The sequence below is a fragment of the Rissa tridactyla genome, chromosome 13 (genome assembly GCF_028500815.1).
Source record: "Rissa tridactyla isolate bRisTri1 chromosome 13, bRisTri1.patW.cur.20221130, whole genome shotgun sequence".
In the NCBI taxonomy this organism is placed as follows: Eukaryota; Metazoa; Chordata; class Aves; order Charadriiformes; family Laridae; genus Rissa; species Rissa tridactyla.
Window position 1 is genome coordinate 1,418,560 of NC_071478.1, and position 16,588 is coordinate 1,435,147.

Here is a 16,588-nt window from a genome sequence, read left to right on the forward strand (position 1 = left end):
AACTAAAAAACAATAGAGTAGGCATGTGACTTCCTTTGTTTACCATGAATTCTGCACTTGGGATTTCCAGCCTTGGAACAGCCGCAGAAAGGTCTGAAAATAAGAGTGAAAATCAGGGATAACCATTCTCATCTTTTCCATTATGGATTCTTTCAGACCTGTTATCAGCTTCTTCCTTTTATAGCCCACCTTACTGCAGTGGTATCTACCCTGGCCTGTGTGCTACAGAACATCCACCTGCAGGACACCCATAACGAGCGCAGCAGAGAACTGCCCCACGGCGTAAAAGAAAACTAGAGCAGGCGATGGTGACAGTCAGTTCAGAAATGGAGAAAGCGAACCATGGTGACCCCGCCAGCTTGTAATGCGCGGGTGTCACAGGGATAGAAGGCAACATTGTCAGAGTTTCTTTAACAATTTAAACTCTGTCACATTGAGAAAGACCAAAGATTACTATACTGGATCAGATTACACAGAAGCAGCCCCTTGTGACTCCATCATGCTGTTTTGCGTAGGGGCAGACCCTGAGTTCTAACACATCTCACACTGAGTAAGTCAATGATTTATTCCATAAGCTTGCTTAGCAGCATGTCCTCTTGGTATTCAGGCTCAACTCAAAGTCACTGGGACAAAGTCCTCCAGGTGATTCCGAGCAATTTTTGCAAAATTTGCAAAAGAAAATAATCTTCAAACCCATTTACTGGCATACGTGTGTTTCTAGAGCACACTGGAAAATCTGGATACATACAGCTTACCAGAAATTTTTTCTGTACACCTAAAGTCATGACTCCAAAGAATCCTCTTTTGTTTCCAGCTTTAAGCACCTCTGCACCTCAGCAGACACTCCTGCCATAGCAGGGCCCGTAACACATCCTGATAAACAGACCAAAGTCTCAGATACATGCTGAAGGATGCGTGAGAGTAATCAGGTAGACTCTTCTGCACTTTACAAGAAAGGATCAGAAAAATACATTCCTACTGCTAGTTAACAGCCAAAATTACCATTCGAGAGACTGTCAGGATAATTAGGGAAGGAAGGAACCTGTAGAGTTAGCATGGATATTTCAGAAGATGCATTAGTCAATAATGCATGTGTAATATACCTGCAAATATAACAGCCACCTGTTAGTATAAAAAAGGTATTTTAATTCATTAGACAGAATCTCCCATACAGCAAATTGTAAAAATAAATACAGAATTCCATACACAAGAAAATTTTTTCCACCTGACCGCACTTCTGAAATGCTCTTAATTATCGGTGGCAAGGGATGAAAAGGAAAAAGCCTGACTCTTTGCCTGACTGACAATTAGAAAAAAGGCTTTTGGTCAGTTAAGCAAATGCAATCTGGAGTCGCTGACACGGAAGTGTGAAATCTCCCAGGGAGAAGATTTACTTTTCAAAATAAAGTCATGCTTTGAATTCTGGGAGAAGCAAAAGGTAGACAATGGGTCTTCTAATTCAAATATAGTCTAAAAACCTACTAAGTGTTACTGCAACATCAACCTATTCCAATTAGAAGACAGAACCTATTCTTGCCCGAGGCAGCTATGGAACTGCGCATCTGGAAGCACCTGTTTAAAGCGGTAAAGCGCGTACCCCTGAGAGAAAGCTCCCAATGGAAAGAGCTCCCCTGAAATGACATGCAGCTTTCAGCCAGTTCTCACAACTCCTGTCACAAATGGTTGATCCCACCAAGTACCGCCCCGTTGAGATCTAGTCTCCAAATGACAGCTACTCTCTAGGTTGTCTTCTTGATTCAGCAACACGCCAAAGAGGGGTCTGGTTTCTGCCAGGGCCTCTCTGTTACCTCAAAGGGACATGATGTTTGTCTTTCAAAATATTGACCTGATCCTTTAAATCAGCGTACAAGAGAGGAGGAGGATTTGAGGAAGTCAAACCCAGCACTAGTCCCTTTTGCTTCCTAATTTAATACCAAATTGAGCATAACAGCACCCATGTAGCAATCCTCACAGCAGAAATGACTCATCAGAGCCAACAGCAGTCTTGCGTTTGTTCAGGAGCTACTGCTTCCTCCCATTGGTATGAGGAAAAGAAAAGCACCCCACTGAAGAATTTTGATTCCCCAGCCAAGCGTTAGGTGCAGCACAGAGAACATGCAGAAACCTCTACAAGAGCACAAAGGAGATCCCAGCTGAGCTCTCAACCCTCCCACCGACGGCGACAGCACCAGGGCAGTGATGTGTGCTTACTGGGTTGAGCGGTCAATCAGGAATCAATTATGAGCTATCTTATGAATAATAACTACCTATACTTGCTGTGCACGCACATTAAACATAGTAAAAGAGTTTAGTCTTTGCCTCTGTCTCTACAGCTCAGTTAATGGTCCCATTATGAAAAAAGCTCCCATTGTAAAAAGTCCCCTGTCAGCTTGTACCAGAATGAGATTCTGCCATTGCCGTGCTGCAGTGGCAGAGACCTTCACAGCAAGACACCGGGGAAGAGACCCACGAGGACAGAACATTCCCCCGAGACACTGCTGAAACCTGAAAGAGATGAGGGCTGCGATATTTCTGGCCCGTTGTTACCAGGTTAACCTTTCACCTGCAGGACTCACTGCTTCCATTTGCCCAACCTGTGATAAGCTGGAAATGAAATCAGTTTGACAGCTATAAAGGTCAGCTGTAGAAACAACATATTTGTTTCAGTTCAGTACCTTACCTACAGCATCTGCTATTCCTTGCCGTATTAGTGCATCCGCAAAGGAAAAATCAGATTCCCCACTGCAGTGGAACACCAATGATACCTGGGAGCAAGATGCTAAGCCCAGGAGCCCCTGTCTTACCATAGCACTTGTGAAACTAGATCCTCTAGCTGCCAGAACAGAATCTGGAGACAATTTTACAAAACTCCTGGGGCTGCATTCAGGACACCTGAAATAAGGAGGGAATGCAAGCTGAAGATGACCTTCCAAGTGCTGTTTGCAAGCATTGGCGAGTAAATGGAACCTTACAGTGCTGTGAGCGGTACGATCAGGCATTAACATATGGCAAACTCTGTTACTGGCAGTGATTCATCAGCCTTTCACTCAAAAAACGTGACCTCCGCTCTATCTGCAACGCCTCACAGAACACTTGTGCCAAGACTGACTGGGTTTTGTCACGCTCCATGAAGGCCTGGTGGCAGTAAGTGTGATGTGTTTAGGTGCATCGGTCGCCCTACTGATCTTACCAACCCAGATGAACGTGCCGGGGAGAGGCACTCCGCAAGAGAACTGAGATCTGTCGGCAACTGGCTGGTGCTTGAAATACACAGGTGACTTTTCAGTATCGGGATTTTTCTCCCCCACACAGCAACAAATGTAAATTATTTAGAGCATACCCAAAATAACAATTTCTCATGTCAACAAAGCCTCATACGTCGCTACAATAAACTGAAAGATTTTCTGTTATTCTTACACACTTAGGAGAATACTTGCACACATTTCAGAAACGTGAAATCTTTGTAAAGTCACATGGATCTTATGACTAAATTGGGAAAGGTCAATAAGTTCCCAAATGGAAAAGCCATCTGCAAGTTAAGCCTGTGGTTCCAAACGTGGAGGCCGTTGAACAGCGATGCAGATGTCTGTCCCACAGAAATAGGCTTGTATATTAAAAAGGGAAAAAAAACCCATGATCTACAGTCCAGGGTCCCCACAGGACTTTGTGCTCCAACTCCAGCATACGGCGAGGAATCAGAACCGTTCAGCTACACTCGTCTGAAGGCTATTCCAATTGCCCTTATTACCACCGACCTTCTACCAACACACAGAGCCCTGACCCAAGCTAGGGCTGAATAATCCCCGGCCACAGAAAACTGCTGTTGCAAGGCCAAAGAATATTTGAGGTACCTGACATAACGAAAAGATAACCAATGGCACATGTATTCTTTCCAGGCATGGTTTATTGAAAACACACCAAATTGTTATCCTACATACCTGGTTTCTAACAAGCATTCTACTTGTCTGCATTATGGAAAGATCCTATAATAATAATACATTCTGTCACGGTAACATTTGTTCTATGAAAAGCATAATCCACCTTTTTTTTTTTTTTTCCTCTCCATACTTGTAAAATCAAACCATTCCAAGTGTTTCAGTTTATAGTACAGTGTAAATACAATGCAAAATCCCACCAGTCTAAACTACAGAGAGAATGTTGAGCAGTATTACAGAAAACACATTGTTGATTTTTTTTTATTCTCCTACCATGAAAATTTTAAGGCACATGATAGTTACAAACACATTAGCTACTAATTACCAGTAAGCTTCTTAGTCTAGTTATTTTGTTTCTCTGAACAGTAAGAGCCAGATTGGCAGGCCTTGTAGTATCTGCGCTATCTTCCTCCTCACCTTGGACTTCAGAACATCCTACCCTAATGTAAAACTTAAGACAGGAAAAAAAAAAAGCGTTCACAATACCTTCCCCCTTAAATGCACTAGATTAGTTTTTGTACCAATAAATCAGAGAATTTATCTGTCGCAGATAAGGAAACACCAGATTTTAGGGACATCAAAACAAAGAAATTTTGCAAGAAACTATGCCTATATAAACACCTTCAAGAACTGTGAGAGCACGACTCCGCCCCAGCAGCCTGGAACCGCTGGCTGAAGGTATTGGCACACTACGGTTTCCATGAGCGGGTGGGCGGGCCGCAGAAGAGGCGATAACCACTCAAATGTGCCCATTTGGCTTCTGAAGCTTTGCTTCCCCCAAGGGTTGAAGATGTGCCTCTCACGGGCAGCTGAGCCCACGTGCTCAACGTTAAGGCAAGTAACAGAAGGTAACTCACCACCTTCGAGCTCATGGAACTGCTCTAGGAGTGAAAACTGCTTTGCCCAGGATAAGCCTCGCACGCTAGAAAGCGTCACTGAAAACTCCTCCTCAGAACTGGCAAGAACTTGAGAACTTGCTCATCTGCTGTAACAAACGTACCACCACATGTCATTTCGGCAAGCCAGTTCCTAGCCCCCAACTCAGTCCCTTTGTGATGACTTGGCAACAGAGACAAGGTTTGCAGTGAACACTGGCAGTTGTTCTGCCCAGAAGACACTGAAGACCAGGAGCTACGGCTGCCCAAGCTGTTCACTGGGGAGCATTTCAAGCTGGCGACACACCTTGAGTTGTCAAGTCAGACTTGTGGCTAAACTGCTACTTAATTCTAAGACAGAAACCAAAAGCCTTGCCCTTCCACTCTCCTCCTCGGATTCTGCAGACAGACAGACCAACCTGGGGAGCTGTAAGCACAAGAACAATTGCTCACACACTCAAGAGGCAAACTTGATGTTTCTCCAGGGGAGTTTTGACACACAGTTTTTTTACGCCTCCACAGCTTAGTGAAGATGCTCAGGAGACGTGCAAGCCACCTCCCTGGGAATGAAGTTCTGCAGTAACTGCTTGCCATCAGAAGTCTCCCTCTCCCCTGTGTTATCTCAGCCCTCACTGGGCCATCAAACTTCCTCCTCTTTAGCAGGAGCCTTGCAACACCATCGCTTCCTTCCACAGCCATCCTTCCCATTAGAACTTTGGCAGGTAGAAATCTCTTCTACCCCAGCCCATAGCAGGCAGACTCCCTCCAGTTCTCACAGCAGAGCCAACGGAAAAAGAGGAGGTCACATACCTGAGCCCTAAAAAACGCTGCCTGCCTTTGAGCAGGAGACTCCAGACCTACTGCAGCTTTAGTCACACACACTGCCGCTTTCCCTTCCTTACATACAGTCCCTGCTGCCAAAATACAACAATTACAGGTTCATCCACCCACACATCCCAGAAGAGCTCGAGCAGCCGGTCACGCTTGCGCCAACGAGGGGCGAGGTAAGGGCAGGCGTGGGCACACGTCCCACCAGCGCGCTCGTGGCCACAGGTAAAAGGACACTAAATCACCAGACCTGGTTCAAAGTATCTTGCTTTGGACTTCAGCTGGTGGGCTGATACTACAAGGCAATAGTCTCACATGCAAATCACCTCCAATCCATTTTCCTTCCTCAGCATCCAAACAACAGTTTGGTGAGAAGAAAAAGCCACAGTAATGTAAATGATGGGTTATTGCTACATACTCGGGAATTCCTCGTTACTGTAAGGCATGGGAAGGGCCGGGGTAAGACGTGCGAATCCCAGGGGAAGTCTTGGCACATGGACTTGGTATTTGACTTCTTGATATACCACCTTTTGCTTGTCTTTAGCAATAAACCACGTTGTCAGCTCACACCTACGCTGGCTGCCACAAACACTTACCCCCAGGAAAACAAAGAAGAGTTTTCTACACCGGCCCTGGGCAGCCAACGCGTCCAACCTGCCCGGGAGGCCCCTTATCACAGGATGCAGCGTAAATACAAAACGGACTTTTGGGGGAAAGAGGGACAGAGTCTGAATTTGCTCCTCAAACACTCCTCAGTGTTGCCAGCCCACTAATGACAGAGGCCAAAGCCGATTCCAGCCCAGGTTTCGAGTGTCCCTGTGGTGCCCCACGGGGAGCCACCGGGTGCCTGGGACAGCAGGTCATGGACATAATTGGCCCCTACTCACTTCACTTCCCCCTTCCTGCAGTTTTCTCTGTTAACCTCTTACTGGCTTTGAGATACCTGTACAGTAACTAAATCACAAAGTCTTAGCAGAGACTCCTTTCAACAGTCAGGTCTTTATTTTAAGTGAACTTTTGCTCAGACTCCTTTGGTAAATATGTGGTTTGAAGTAGATCAGGGACAGACTGACAGCACGGCCCTTCTCTTACACTGTTCTAATCAGCTACAAAGCAGGTTCCATTGCTAATTACTGAACGTTTTTAAAAAAATCCTTTCATATACAAAAAGAATACACCAAGTACATAACCAAAAGTGATATAAAACTCTTCTGTGTAGCTTGGTTAAAAGGGTCTCCGCGTATTGGCAGAACAAGTATGAAAAGAGCACCATTGATAGAATATACAGTCAGACTATGGATCTGGTTTCATCGCCACACTTTATGTCCACACACAGAGACACCGCCCCGACACAAATGCAGAGAATCACAGATCTATCGCTTTGCTTCCCTTGATCCACTGAGCATCTTTGGCCCAACAGGACTCTCATGCAGGCGAAACCCACAGATCTTTGCTATCTTAGTTTGCTCCAAGCAACTTCACCTTCCGCGGGATGCAGAAGCGACCGCTGCAGCGTTCGTGGAAGATGAGGGTCAGAACGGGAGGGTGCGAAGGAGCACATGGATCATCCAAATCACTGACAGCTTCTGGCATCAGTCTTTTTCCCTGAATCAACAAATGCTTCCCTCTCCTGCAAACTACTTTACATGGTTTTGTTAACCTATCCTCTGCACAACAATATATATATATAGATATATAGATTTTTTTTATTTATTTATATATATGTATTCATGTCAAATTTTCAATATACTCAAGAAGATACAAAGCTCTTGGTACTTGCTTTTTTTTTTAAAGTTTTTAAATTTTTTTTACAAAAATTGTAGATGTTTACTATTACAGTAATATTTTGGGGGAGGTGAGGTTGTTGATATTTCTCCTTTTTAATTACAAAGGAAACGGCAGGCACTGAAAACCGCAAATGATGTTTGCTAGCTTCAAAAATGTGCTTTCCAGTCACACCGTTTTTAGGAGCTTGTTTAAAACTACATGTGGCAATCAAATAAAATCAGCAAAAGTCCTCTGATGCTACTAGTGAGACATTTGCTTCCTATTCTCATCTGCTGCCCTCGTGTCACCAATGCCTGGAGAAAGTCAGTGATCTGAAGCCATTCTGTGCCCGGCGTTACCGGACACCGTACACGCAGAGCACGTTCTCGTGAGGTAAAAACTCCCCCTTACACAAAGCAGGCCTTGGCATCTTAGAGGAGAACCGATGCACGTGGGAGATCTTCACACCAAACGAAATATGTAATCTCAAAACAAAACCAAAGGAACGCAGAAATCATGATGATGATTTAGAAAATGCCAAACCAGTTCCCTTTGTGGCATTTTTCATCAGGATCTATCGCCCAAAGCAAACATGGATCCAGCAGTGGTAAATTTACCATGAAATATAAGTGACAGACCCACCTAAAATTTATAGCGTGTTTAAAATAAGACATCCTACAAAAAAGCTCCTATTTTCTTCCAATGTGTTAACAGCTATGGCAAACAAAATTGTTAATCATCACCAATGCGACACTGGTGCATCTAAAATGTAAAAGCTCCTTATTGCAATCTCTGAGAACAAGAAAATGAAGAGCCAGACAACTCCATTTCTCAGCATAGATTTCTGAGCCAGGGACACTGAAACCTTCAGTCAACTGCTTTTCAGTATGTGGAAATAAAAACAGAGCCATTACAGAATTCAAAAGGCAGAAGTATTGTACACCAGATTATAATGATAATATAGCACTGTGATTGATATAGCTCACTCTAAAAGCAGATTATACAGCTTGCATCAATCGTCATCCACTCTCCAGTTCATTTGACCAGCGTTTAATAGTTTTTGTTCTGCATTTTCTCCCTTCATTGAAATCCAATAAACCCACTCAACATTCCTGCACTTTCTGTGGAAATAATAAAGAAAACCTAAATGTGTTTCAAAAAGCCTTTAAAAAATGTTAGATTCACAGTTCAAAAGAAATCCCCCAAAACAAAACAAACAAACAAAAAAAAAACCAAACAATGAGCCCCAAACCAGAAAAGTGCTATTATCTTCACGGCTACACCTACGATATTACTTCAAATACTCGGCAGTTTCTCTTTCCCTTGTGAAGCTGTCGCCTTTGCGGCCACACCACCTTCGCTTCTCAGACCTGGCACCATCCACACCTAAGAGTCACCCAAGAACGCAGCCAGCAGCTGGAAGCGTGGGTCCCCTCCGTGCTCGCTGGCTTCCTTCTTGCAGGAGTAGGAGGGAGGGGGAGGTGGGGGCTGTTTCTGCGGGATGTAACCGGGTTACGAAGCAAAGTGTCGGCTGTAAGGCATGGTGCTCTGGGCGGGCAACGGCAGTCGGTGGTGGTGTCTCCCCACAGCCTCCGGGAATCTGCAGCCTGGTCAGTGATGCAGCGCCCTCCAAATCCGAATGGCAGTGGTGACTGATGAGATCCTCTGTGTCGATTCAATGTTTGTTTCTCCCCCTCAATTAAAAAAAATGTGGTTGGACTCTAGCCCTGCAAAATAAAGTCAAAACTGATTAATACCAGCAGGTAACACGACCTCGGTGATCTCCGTCACCCAGTGGCAGGACAGTGACTGGACTCGCCAACCTATCCCCAAGAGATGGGCTGCCGGAAGGGCATGCCTGGGAGAAATCGGGCATGCCTGGGAGAAATCGGGCACAGACTGCGTTTTTCAAAGCCTGCACCCCACCTGTAAGCCCTCACTGCCCAGAGGAAGAGTGCAGGAGTGAAGCATACGGGCACCACACATCCATTTATCCCGGCCTTGGGCTGGGACCGCGCGGTGCTGGCCCCTGGCGGGAAGCCAAGGGAGATGGGGCTGCTCCGTACGGGCACCGGCCCTGCCACGGCTGCTCCGGGCACCGGCTTCCATCCAGGGACAGAAACAATCTGTACGCACTTAGCTGTTATCCTAGACTCTTAAATGAAGGAGGAGGGGGGAAAAAAAATAATCACCCACCCCCACCCAGTAACATACAGGAGTTTTCTCTCCCACTAATGTGAGTGTTTTCCATGTGGAATTATGGGAGTGAATGATGTTTTGGAATTTGGGCCTTAAAGGCCTATTGTCCACTCTGACGGGAAAGTTGCCCAGTGCCTTCACAACAGTCACGAAGATTTTCCTTCAGTCACAGCCAGCGGCACGAAACCTGCTGTTCCCACGGCAGCGTCCCACGGGAGCACAGGCCGTCTACCAAGACAGCAGGAGACACATTGGCAGTGGCAGGAGCAAAGAAAGGCCGGTGACATTACTGAGGAACTTGGCACGTGGCGAAGGCAGAGAACTAGAAAGCGACAAAAAGGCGCCTTTCTTTAGTGACAGGAAAAAAAAACAAAAAGGAATCGAGATGTGGGAGTTGTGGGTCAATGTTTATTGTGTAATCAAGATCATCTTGCCGGGCAAAGCAACTCGCGTCCAGCCAGCAGCTTTCCTGCAGATGGGCAGGGCTGCCTAATTCCTGGGAACCTCAGGGGACACCCGTAAATAGTCAAGGATATGCTTTTCCTTAAGTCTCAGGCTAATCCTTATAATGAGCAAAGAGGGGAAAAAAAAAATGTTTGGAAGCAGGAACATACTCTTCAAATTCATTCCCATGGCCTAACAGCAGAAATCTTTCACATTGCAGCTGACAACCCATCATTCACAATATTAATTTTCTGTCTGGTTATTTGACAGGTTATTTTTTAATCAAACAGTGGTGTTTGATTACATTTCATTAAAGATACACTGAATAATACAAACACCACTTTTTTTTCAAATGCATTTTCATTTGCCTGAAAGGACCCAGTTAGCAGTTAGCCTTGAAGAGGTTCCACAGCGATACAGATCATGCACGAGACAAGTTAATCACTAGCACCAATTACCATTAAAAGGACCTACCATGCATGCAAATTAGACCCAAGAGTCAACAGGCTGGGGTTTAATGTCACGGGCATCCACCAGATTCACCGAAGCCCTGTTACTCCTGTTAATGTTTTTCCTATTTGTGTCATTCTGCAGCACAGGGTGAGGAGTTAAAGGCAAAACAGAGCGGATTAATCAAACAAAACCACCAAACAAGTCAGCTTAAAGGAGCACAAGGGAAAATTAGTGGTAGAGAAAGAAACAAGATCAGCAAAGGCACAATACTGACAAGAGCACCTGCAGCACCCAAATCCGCAACGCTTCCCTGCCACCATTATTCACAGCTCTGCCCTCCGGAGCCCCAGAGCCCCGGCCGTCGCGCCCTTCACGAGGCAGAGGCCCCCACAGACGTGGTTCTGTTCCGCAGCACGGGCAGAGGAGCTCTGCCCAAGGCAGGGCACGGCAGCGCAGGCTCCGAGGGCGACGACGGGCTGAGTTCAGGTCACCCCGTCCGTAAGGCCGAGAGGCAGCACAGACCACGGGACAGGCACTGGCGAGGTGAAACGCTGCTTCTCTTTTTCTCATGAGAGCAGAGCAGCTACTCACTGAACTCTGGGTTGTGTTTCACTTCAGACATACAGACACTGCTTGATGTGATTTTGAGGGATGTGTCAGACCACTTTAATGAATTTTGAGTGGCAAAAATAACAAGTATTTGTTAATTTTCCTGCCTTAGCCTATTTCCCTTAGAAAGACATTTTCTGTCAAGCTCCTATTGATCAACATTCTCATGTCACTTAGTGCATGCATTCCCACTGAAAAACACATTAGAACCAAGATGAGGGAACTGGGAGGTTTATTTCGTTGACCCTGGTTCAAGCAGAGCCATCTCTTGCCGCACCGGAGCAGGGGCGCACACTGTCCGACTTGAGTCATCGGCTCAGTTTCATCAGTTCCAAAAACAAATGAAGGAGCACAACAACATCTCCCAAAAAGTCCAACCGGGCAGCCTCCAGCAGGGTGCAGCCAGGCCCAGAACCGGCACACTGAAGAGTGATCCGTGCTTAAAAACTGTCCAGCTGGACCGAGGCCATTCTCCGGGCTACGACCTCGCGGACAGGCAGGACGCAGCAGGGAACCCGCGACCAGTGAGTTAACACAGGCAGATGGTGCAGCAGGACACCTTCCTAATTCATCATCTATGGAAATGTTTTTCTCCAAATCACATTTTTCTTTCCCTTGTTCAATAATCGTGAGTTTCCCTTTCAGTTGACCGAAGTTTAATTGTTTCCACTAGACATGAATTACCTGGATTTTCTGATATTATCAACAGTGTGCTGCAGGTTATTAAGGACAGCCTTCTGCAGACTAACAATAGTGTCTCCTACCACTGACTTGTTTCATTGAATCCTCCTCTTCCTCCTCGAAATTACTTCCCCCAGGGAAAACACAAGCTTGTTTTGAGGCCAGAGAGAACTGACGGCCACAGCATTACGCAACTTCTAAAAAGGTCTGCTGAAAAGGCGTAGCGATGCAACAGAAATTGCACACAGCCTACAAAGCCACATATGCACACAACTCACGATACAGAAAGCTTTGTGAAGTTGCATTTTTTTTTTTTTTTTTTTTTTTAATTCTAAAGTTGTCTAAATTTGTTTTCGGAAGGCACGCACATAACTACGCGCGGGTCTCTCTCCATCTCCATGGCCCACGCCCACCGCCAGGCCCGTGGATGAGCGCTGGGGAGCGAACGCTGCTCCCCCTGCGGCACAGACACAGGAGCTCCCACCGGCTTCCCCTGCGGAAGGCGACAGAGCAGCGTGGGTCTGGGTGACTGCCCTCGGAACAAAGCCCGAGCACACTCACACACCAGGGCCAGGGAACGCTGCCTGGACGAGGGCGACAGAACAAACGCTTTCTATTTTTACAACCTCATCTATTTACAAGAATACAGTGATCGCCTGCATTTGCTCCTGCACCGGAAAGCAGCACTTTGTTTTTATTTCTAGTTAGCCAAGCGCTAAGTCTGGTGCCTTTATCTAAAATTAAAAAAACCAAACAAACCACACCAGCCCTTTACAGCCCTCTGGTGAGTAACTGCCCTCTATTTCTTGCTGAGGACACCAGGCTTCCTTTCTTTTAACGGCACTAACGAGCGTTCAGCAGTAAGGGGAAGCTCACTTTTAAAGGTTCTTTCTCCGAGGCATCCCCTGTGTTATCACTGGTCTTGTACTTGCGCTCCTTGTCCCGGTGATCGATGGTGGAGTACCCATCTGAGGAGAAATAACACGACAGTCAGAAGCACAAATAAGAGCAGACCCCGAGCTGCTGCTAGCAGAATTCTTCAGCAAAGAAACAGGAAAATAAAATAAACCATCACAACCCAAAGATGCTGGCAGCCTACTCTTCACACGCGCCCCAGCTCTGAATTTTCATTTTTACCAGCTTAAAACAAAACAGAAAAGCCCTCTTTTTCTATCCCTGCCTGCTGCTGGCACTCATTAGCGAGTGGCACTGTTTGCCTCCCAGCCTGCTGCAGTTTTCAGCGTGCCCAAGGAAAGCAGCAAGTTGTCATCTCGCGCCCTGTGGCTAATGAGCTCCAAACTCAGCCCAAAGCCCGTGCTCCTCGCTTAGCAGCCGGATTAATTGGCCGTGTTCGTTCTCTGAATGCTCTGCAGCATGTTCCCACTCTTCCTCAGCCTGACGACTAGCGGGACATGACTAATTTGGAAGAGTCCCTTTCAGAGCACTGAGAAAAAGGGCCTGGCGGGTTGACGAGATCTTGATGCAAACCCTGCTGTCTCGGGCTGCCTGCCGTCAGGAAGTAGCACCTCTCGGTGTTTTTTCTCCCGACAACTAAGAAACAATACGAAAGCGTAATGAACGCAAGGAAGAAAAGTGTGAGAGGGTTTTATAAAGAAATGGCTCTAATTATTTCAGAACCTTTGCTTTGAATCATTGTCAGCCAATGCAAATCTCAATTTATTTTCCTGATGCACCAAATTTCCCTCATTACCAGTGACAAATAGATCCTCTCCTGCTCTGCTCTGACAGCACTGTGATCTGGAGTAAATGACACTCAAATTTATAGCTCCCCGTAGGCTTTTGTTTTCCCCTATGTAACTGAGCAATCATTAATGTTTTCATGTCCTGACAAACCGGGTTCTTAGAATACCACAAAAAGGTTTTAAATAAACTACCAAAATACTCTTCTCGGTTTATTACTCGCCTGCAACAGGTCATTAATATAAATAAGTCATGTTTTCTGTGGGGTTCCCTCCCATGGCAGGAAGGGGCACTGTCTGCCCACCCGACGCGGGTGGAGCGACTCGTACCCGGCGCAGCCGCGGAGCGGAGCCCTGAGCGACGCAGATGCTGCCCACAGCCAGGCTGCCCGGGGAAGGGCTGCCGTGGGCACCTCATGGCTCAAAGCGCACACAGACCGGCACCCAGCCGCTGGAGTGGCGTGTATTTATGACATCATGGGTAGTGGCAGATTATGTACCCACGCTGCCCAAAACTAACTGAAGAATTTTGGAGTTATACATGCGGTACACAGATCTCAAAGCATGAAAACAACTGCTATGCAGAGCTTTACTTACAATTACTTGTTGACAATGAAGATGCCTAACATTCTTGGCTATTCCTTTCGAACAAAGGGAAAAACCTAAAGCCTCCCAGCTGCACCCAGCTACGCAGCCAGCGCCTGGGCAGGAACGCGTGACCAATAATTCTCTTTCAAATGACAGGCATGAATACTGCTACTAAGTCATACCCTAATATAAAGATTCATCATTTATTTAGGAGTAAATAGTTCACGTAGATATGTCTTTAAATGATGGAAACACGCTGACTCTCCAAAAAAAAAAAATCACTCAAAACAACTGAGCAGTAGATTTTTACAAATTAGTATTAATTGCACTCACAATGGTGTAACGGATCACTTTGCATTTTTGTAGGGCCATCATCCCGGGTGATCCACAAATATTTTTTAAATGAATTGCCAAGGTACAAGGGAAACCTTTAACCTACCCCCAGAAAGCAACAGCTAAGTGAAGTATGGCAGCTGTGAGACTTCCCAGGGAGCAAGGTCAGAAGTAAGGACTGTAATCACAAAAGATTAAAAGCACAACAGGTCTTTAACACTAGTGAAAAATAACAATAAAAAGCATGCTTAGCCAGGACAGCAGCAACAGGAGGACCCAGCTTTTGCACAGTGGCAGTAATCTAACAACAAACGACGGTCGAGAACTTCATTCTTCATATCTAGGTTCCAACGCATTTTGCAACTCACGCTGTCAGCCGCGGCGGCCTGGTCTGCACGCCAGCGGTGCCGCACACATCGGCACTAACGGAGCGTGTGTTCTAAAACCACACGCTGTGCTATGACTCTGGCAAGATAAGCAGCAGCAGAGAGAGAAGAGAAGTTCATGATTTGCCCTAACAAAATGAGAAATATCTTGAAAGAGGCTGCATCAGAGAAGTAACACCTCAGTGTCCCAAGGACCACGGCTCTTCAAAGAAATTAGGAAGTACTGCTTCTCCCACGTTCCATTCTAAAAAGCCATCAGAATTAACTCTGTTTCTGTGGCACAACGGAGACCTATGCAGACCTTACCGCTCCGAGACGCAAGTGCATTGTTCTGAGTCAATACAACCCAACGTGTAGACAAAAGGGATACGGTCAATAGAGGCACGTCCCATTCTTGGCTTGTTTATTCCCCTCTCAACTTTCTGCTTGTTGTCTTTGCTATTGTGTCACAGGTTACAGGACCTGCGGAGTGTCAGTCCATCCCTGCCCTCACACAGCTCTCAACTTGTAAAGATCAACCCTCCAGACCCATCAAACGGAGGAGGAGGAGGAAGGAGAATTTATGCCTGAAGATGGGCACGTAGGACAGGGGCATCTGATCTATGTGTCTCCACGCTGAAGAATTCTCAGCTCCCAGATGCTCGTCTGACTGAGCGTAGGTTTAACTGAGGCACAGGCAGAGTTTTAGAGAAGTCCCCCGTTTGGCACACAGCCCTGAGATCCCGGTTCCGCTGCTTCTGCAGGGCCACAGCCGCCCTCAGGCAGCACCGTGACAATAAGCATTGACGATCTTCAGATTACTCGGTGCAGGGCCACTCGTCTGGAGCTGATAAGGTCTGACAGAGCTGAGCTCTCTCTGTGCTGGGCTGTCTACTGCATCCCGTAGTAACTCATAACACGTTTTCCTCCACCTCCCAGGACATGCACATTCTACCCAGGCCCCCCCATTGCTCCAGACAGGAATCTGGCTGGTCTAGTGCTGCCAGCTGATAGGGAATGTATCTTTCTACTCCCCAGCCACACTGATAGCGAATTAATTTCCTTTAATGAGAAGGATGGTCCCCCCAGCATTAGCAAACAAGCTGAGATACCAACAGCAATTTTCTTTTTGCAATCTTGGAAAAGAGTCAATACGGGTTAACAGTAAAAGGCCCACACACCGAGACAGCTGAGCCCTGATAAAGGGGCAGCAGCTGAGCGGCAGAGGGGCGGCGATGCTCCGGAACAATCACTCTCGTGCGCTGCAGGGGAGCAGGACGAACGCTCCGGGCTGGAAGCGCCTGGCTGAAGGGACGGGGACCTCAGAGGCGTGTGTGGCACAAACTCACCGAGCTCCGCACTGGCACGCGCAAACGCGTTTCAGGCAATTGCAGTTCTGTACCACAGCAGTACAGCAGAAAGATAACTACGCAATCTGGAAGCATCTGAATTAAATGAAATGGATAACACAACGCTGGAGGCAGATGGAACCGTAAATATAAAGTAGAAAGATCTTAGGGCAAGCGAAGTCAGAAAGAGAGGAAAACAAGGGAAAAAACCCCACAACTGAAACCAGGGCACGGGACTTTCCACAATAAAAAGAAATAAAAAGATAAGCTGGGATGTTGAACAACTTTCTCTGGGACTCTGTCAGGCGTTTTCTTTGCAAACACAAGTGAGGTCGGTCTCTCCTGGAGGCTCAGCGTCGGCTGGTGTGGAGAATGTGGGGACACGACCAAATCGCTCACAGCAGGTACAAACCCAGAGGATTGCACGTTGGTCCTGCTCCTTCTATCTGCCAGTTTGCTCCA

General features: G+C 46.5%; 1 protein-coding gene across 16 annotated transcripts in view; it reads right to left on the minus strand.

Annotated features, from left to right (window-relative positions):
- Positions 1-174: 174 nt before the first annotated feature.
- ARVCF (ARVCF delta catenin family member) overlaps positions 175-16,588 on the minus strand; it is a 278,074-nt gene continuing 261,660 nt past the window's right edge. For all 16 annotated transcript variants that reach the window (XM_054219498.1, XM_054219497.1, XM_054219504.1 and 13 more), the window contains 2 exons: positions 12,668-12,759; positions 175-9,132 (listed from right to left, as the gene is read on the minus strand). In XM_054219498.1, coding sequence (XP_054075473.1) covers positions 9,127-9,132; positions 12,668-12,759 — 98 coding nt within the window. In that variant the 3' untranslated portion in view covers positions 175-9,126. The remainder of the gene's footprint in view (positions 9,133-12,667; positions 12,760-16,588) is intronic.